General features: G+C 35.3%; 1 protein-coding gene across 1 annotated transcript in view; it reads left to right on the top strand.

The window, feature by feature from the left end:
- NAA25 (N(alpha)-acetyltransferase 25, NatB auxiliary subunit) overlaps window positions 1-6,424 on the top strand; it is a 57,768-nt gene that overhangs the window by 29,912 nt on the left and 21,432 nt on the right. Inside the window, exons 13-15 of the mRNA XM_025044483.1 lie at window positions 1-72; window positions 3,672-3,852; window positions 4,583-4,682. Of these exons, the coding sequence (XP_024900251.1) occupies window positions 1-72; window positions 3,672-3,852; window positions 4,583-4,682 (353 nt within the window). The remainder of the gene's footprint in view (window positions 73-3,671; window positions 3,853-4,582; window positions 4,683-6,424) is intronic.

The following is a 6,424-nucleotide window of genomic DNA, read 5'->3' as shown; positions in this document are numbered from 1 at the left end:
CCGAATTGCAGTTTTCAGACTATTACTGTCTCCTTGCTGTCCATGTGCTTGTTGATATATGGAGAGAAACAGGTAAGGAGCAGTGATTTCAGTTTAACTTTACTTGCTGTTTTTATTGGCTATAAATCCTTAGACTAATGATACAGTCTAAGAATTTGATTTATGCTTTTAGGTGGACTACTCCAGTTCTCTTGCCCTTTTCTGGGTGCTTTTAGAAGAACTCGAGTCTCCCAAGCATCCCGCTCCCTGTAATCAGGAAAATCTTAAATCAGTGGATATCTGTTTTGTTTTTAAATGTTTCTGAATAGGGAGTAATGATTGTAAACAACCTATTACAAAGTTGGAATAAATAAAATACAGAGACTCTGATTCAGAGATAGTTGTATAGGCCCATGGAATAGAATGACCTTTTTATGCACTTAAAACATTTATATACAGGAAAATGTACTCTTTTTGGAATGCAGTTCTGATTAGCCCATTTAAAACAAAAATGTAAGACATGGTAAAGTAGTATCATGAATCACTGAGCAAGAGAAAGATGATTCAGCAGATGACATTGAAATTGCCATCTCTAGGTCTCACTCCCTTAAATTTTCTCTTATTAGCAGTTTTTGAGAAAACATAACTTTAGTCACTATTGCATATTATTCACTAGAATAAAACTATAGAAGAAACAAAGGGCTGGAGAGCATGCAAGATAAACACAACCCCTGCCCTCATGGATCATGTCATGGAGCATTCAATTTTGATAGTGTCATCTTCAGCTTAAAATTCTCCAGAGGTGCCCTATTTTCCTGAGGATAAAGGTCACCATTTTAAGGATAGTTTACAATGCTCTTTATAATCTAGATTCTGCCTACATCTCCAGATTCTTATGTATTTACAAAACTGAACTTACTTTTTAAATTTTTTTTGCTGCTATTACTGAATATCACATTGCCTCCGTTTGAAATAACTTACTCATACAGTGCCTCTGACAAGCCTGTTTGATTTCACCCCTGCCCTCACTGCAGATTTTATGCCCCTTCTGAACTTCTGTAGGACATCATATGTACCTATATGATAGTTCTTGTTACACTGTATTGTACGGGGGATGGAGGTGAAATCTTTTTTATCAGAATATTTGTTATTTGAGCCCCAGATTCATGAGGTTGCATAGGGCTGTCACAGTCATCTTAATGTAAAAACCATTAATGAGCTGACTACTTAGCAATTTGATTCTATTTAAGTACCCTCCCTAATTAGCCCTAACATCCATTCTTGCTCACAGTGACTATGGCTTTGTTAATCTCTTGTTTTTTTTGAGCAAGATATCTGACCGTCTAATAATAATAATTATAGCTGACATTTGTTGGTCATCAGGCACTTGAAAGTACTATACACGAATTAGCTAATTTAAACCTCACAGCAATACAGTTAAGATTGTTACAGTTTTTTGGATGAGGGAAATACAGGCAGAGAGAAAAGTCAGGCAAGTTGTCCAAAATTATACAGTGCAAATACATGAGAAATTACAGATATTATAAAGATGCAAGTTTTCTTAAAGTCAATGGCAGTGATGTTGAAGTGCTCCAGTCATAGGCATAGTCGTTGTTCAAGGTAGATCTGGCAAAAATTAGAAATCTATAGGAAATTGTTGAGGATGTTGAAAGAAACTGATTTGAATATGAAAGGATTAAGAAAAGTGCTTTAGGAAATTGGTGACCTCATATATTTTTGCAAAAAGACATTTCTTTATGGTATGCCACAAAAGTAGAATGGAAAGTCAAGGATTTCATTTTTCCCCTCCAGTTTTATTGAGATATAATTGACATATTATATTTTATTAGTTTAAGGTATACATCATAATGATTTGATATATGTATATATTGCAAAATGATTACAACAGTAAGTTTCATTGTCACCACACATACCTATGAAATTTTTTCCTTATAATAACTATTAAGATCCATTCTCTTAGCAACTTTCAAATATACAATACAGTACTGTTAATGTTAATTGTAGTTACTATGCCGTACATTTTATCCCTAGAACTTATTTATCTTGTATCATTTTATTATATTACAAAATTTAGTTAGAAAAATTTTGTCCTCCGGAACCTCATCAACCTTTGAAGCTCTTTTGATTTGGTGAAGAATTTGTATTGAGCTGTAGTTATAGCCTAAATTTTGCAAAATAAAATAAAATGGTAAATCTTCATAATATTTGGTTTGAGTATAAATTAAACTACTTTTTCGCTATTTACTTTGAAATTTTATTTCCATTTTAAAGAGATCTGTAGGAAGGTTTTATTTTTTTCTGATACTAGTTATCCTTGAATAACTAGGATATCTTAAAATTATCTATTCTGTATATTGTTCAACTGTCTCTTCAATTCTGAGCCTCTTGAAGGCAGGAACCACCTGTCTGTCATCTCCCAGTCTTACATCTCGTGTTGCACAAGTTTAGGTCAGTGAGTGTTAAGTAAAGTTATGAGTGTAAAGACCAGGTAGCAACATGGGAAAATACTGAAAAGAGTGGAACACAAAATTGAATGTATGCTATGATTACTATTGTGTAAAAGTAATTATGGTTCAGAAACAATACATTAAAATCCTAATGGTAGTTTAAACAGATTATAGGTAGTTTGCATAATTTCCATAGGATTATGGATGATATTTATCTAATGCTCCACTTTTTAGTTATCTTGTTTCTTTTCTCTTGGGGAAAAAAGCATATAATTTTAAAAGGTAAATGGATGGAGCTTTTAGTTGTTTTCTTTTTCTGACTGTAAAAGTAGCTTGTAAACATTTTGGAAAACAGTTTATTTTAATCTCACTTTTCCAGCTTCCAAAAGGCATGCTAACATTTTTGCATATTTCCTTCTCTCTTTCTTTGTGTGTATTTTATAGGCTTAAGATGAACTCTTCATACTAATATGAGTTGTGTCGTGTTTTACTGATTATTATTATAAAAGTATTTCCTCTTGTTACTAAAACCTCTTCCTTAATGTCAAATGGCTATATGATGTTTCCATGTGTAGGTGTTACTGTAATTTACTTAATCATCCTCCCATGATTAGTACAGTGAATATTTTTGTATGTAAAGCTTTATCTGCATTTCATGTTATTTAGATAGGTTCATAGAAGAGAAGTTACTTAATCTCTAAGGCTATTGATGCATGTAACCTTTTGAGTTTTGGTAGGCTAAAAGAAGTATCTTTTTATTTTGATTAATAATGAACAATTCTTTTCAAATCTTATTTGACATCCTAGTTGTAGAGTTACATATGGAAGAAAAACGATCCCTAGAGAAAGCATCTGTTATGGGATCTAGTAGAGAAAATCCTGTACTGAGAAGGTTGGTGGACTCCAGTTCTCTTTCAAAGTCCATCTCTTCTCAGAATCTAGATTCTTTGAGCTTCCATAACTTCCCTCCACAAAATCCAGCAGTTTAAAGTTTGCATCATTTTTGCAGATGCATGTTTTAGAATAGAGATAACTATTGAGGGACTGTTTATTCAGGTAAATTTCCTGTTTTGCTTACAGGTGTGTATCTGAAATTTGTTCTTTGCCAGATAAACTCATTCTTAGAATAGTTAGGGGAGATGATGTCAATAAATTTGTTTGTTTTTGAGGAACCTCCATTTGCTCTCAAGATCTGTGGATAATGCTATTCTGTTTTGGTTCTAGGTGACGAGACCGCTGTGTGGCAGGCCCTGACTTTGCTGGAAGAGGGATTAACTCACAGCCCTTCCAATGCTCAATTCAAATTGCTGCTTGTTCGAATCTACTGTATGCTGGGGGCGTTTGAACCAGTGGTGGATCTTTATTCCAGCCTTGATGCTAAGCATATCCAGCATGATACCATTGGGTTGGTAGTATATACTCTGAATAATGAACAGTCAGCTATACCAGTGTGGGGCCCTTACGTGTGGAATTCTAACTTTTTGATTTTAGCAGTAAAGTTGTTCTGGTATTAAGCTTTTTAGATGAAATAATCATGTATTATAACCCATTTGCAAAGCAGAAAAAGTTTTATATCTCCCAGTATTTTGTAGTAATTTTAAAATTTGGTCAATTTAGAAATGGTAAGGTTTTCCTTAGAGACAGCAAACAGCTATATACTTTGAACCCTTTTTCTTAGCCCACCTGGTTTTAAAGTCTTTACTTTTGCTTTGAAGTTGAGGTTGACACGTGTCCTTTATTTGTTGACCTCAGATCCTTCGAGTTTGTATTGTGACTGTTCTTTGTGTGAATCAAGGGTATTTTCTCTATCCCATGTAGAGCTGATTTAGGAAGATAGCATTCTGTTGTCTTACAACTTGTGTCCCATTAATCATCTGAGTGTAAGAAAACATGGCATAGAACTTTAGGTCCGCCACAAAACTGAATTAACTTTGCTCGGTTGTTTTTTTGTTTTTTGGTTTTTTGTTTTTTTTTTTTGAAATTTGGTTCTGTGAATTAGATAATTTCTGTGGCAGGATGTTTTAACTTTTCCATATGCCTAGTTATTTCTCTGCCATAGTAATTTGAAGTGTTGTATGTGATACTAGAGATGGGTAAGTATAACATGTTTTTTTTTTTCTTTCCTTCTGACCTAGTTATCTTTTGACTCGATACGCTGCATCCCTAGGTCAGTATGCTGCTGCATCCCAATCGTGTAACTTCGCACTCAGGTTTTTCCACTCCAACCAGAAAGATGTAAGTGAAAAAAAAATTTTTTAATACAGTCTTGCCTGCTGAATGTACGTGATTCAGAGAGCATCTTCCCCCGTGTTACAAGTGCACATGTTAAGGCGTGCCATGCTGTACTTGCAGGGGTCCTTAGGCCATAGCTTACTGGCCAAGGCTGTTAGGTAGAGGTGAAGAGTTATTTGTGGTGGTTAGAATGGGCATGTTTAATAGGATCCATGCAAAGGTGAATTTAAAACTGGGTATTAACAGGATAGGAAGTGTTATGCCTCTTAGATCGGTCTTTTAATCTCTAAGAGACTTTTTTCAAGGGTATGAGAAATAGCCCTGAAGAGTTTATAGCCTGCGTTGCTGTATAAGATTCTGTGATAGCAGCTGTTACCTTGATTTATTTCTGAAGTTTATAACCACTGTGCTCTTTGCCAACAGTGAGTACACTTAGAATTATAAAATTGACCAATTGAATCATGTTTTAAATAACTTTGGCCAGTAGTATTTTTTTTTTTTTTTAACTAGCAATAAATAAGATAGAGCTTCTATGTGCCATAATGAAAGGATGGGATTTGCACCATATTTTTCATTGCAATCAGGCCTGGTTTTCCACTTGTCAGTTAAGCAGAAGTTTTTGTAGAAAAACTATCTGTTTTGTCTCTACTCAGTCGACCAGCTATGCAGAACTACCCAGGAACATATGTAAAAGATAAGGCATGTCTTTAGGATGGTCACTGCCTTCTGGGTTCTCAATGTGCTTCTAAGACTCATCGCCTGGAACTGGGCCATGCCAGGTGTCTGCCCAGAGCTTTGGCCTAACAGCAGCTAAGGAACTTAGTGAGGAAGCTGGTTTCTGGGGTTCTTCTTGGCAAGCACTCATGAGGATGATAAGCAAACCTTTTTGTAACTTTAATAGTTAAATAGGCTAATCTATCTTCTATCTAATTCTTTATGAAATGTTATTAAATAGAAGACGGGTACGGCAGAAGCATTTCCGAACATGGAATATAGGTTTGTTGTCAGCTTGCAATAATTATGTTCTGACAAGTTTCAAGGCATGGCCTAGAGGGCTGGTATAGCGAGAAATGGTGAGCTGTGCTTTATCAATTGGCTTTTAAGCCCTGTTCCCCTCTCCCATAGCTCCTCTCTCCCACAGTGATTGATATCTCTTCAGACCTCATTTTGTGCCATAATTCCTGATCAGGGAGAGAGGAAGTGGGCATCAGCATTTGTTCAAATTGCTCAGAAGGTGCTGGTCTGGCTTAGAGGTCAGAGGGCATCTCTAGGACCTTGGGTTTCTAAAATCTCTTAGCATGAGTGGGCAGTTGAATCTGAGTCTTCACCATGTTTTCAAGTATCTGTGCTTGTCCTCTGTTTTTTTGAAGAAGTTTCACTAACTTTAAAAAAGTCAAAAGAAAAATGTCCCTTAAATCTCATTGTTCTGGCTCTCATTTCTGTATTTCTAAGGAAGATGTTAAACACTTGATTTATAGAATTCCTTTCAAAGTTTTGTTTCTCAAAAAGCTTTGAGGTGGGAGTGGAAAGTAAATAAGGGATTAGTCCAAGTCAGGTGGCTGGTTTCACTTGTTTCCAGTCATCCAGCATTCTTTGAAAAACCATATTGTTCATGATTTGGCCAATGAAGGCACATTATTTTATTCTAATAAAAATTAAGTTTTAATCCCCCCCCCCAAATATTGTGTTTAGAGAATTGTTTTTTAAAAAACATACCACACACACACACACACACAACTGAAAGT

This window comes from Pteropus alecto, unplaced genomic scaffold (genome assembly GCF_000325575.1).
Source record: "Pteropus alecto unplaced genomic scaffold, ASM32557v1 scaffold113, whole genome shotgun sequence".
Taxonomy (NCBI): domain Eukaryota; kingdom Metazoa; phylum Chordata; class Mammalia; order Chiroptera; family Pteropodidae; genus Pteropus; species Pteropus alecto.
The sequence above is the reverse complement of the archived record's forward strand: the minus strand, read 5'-3'. Positions and strand labels throughout refer to the sequence as shown.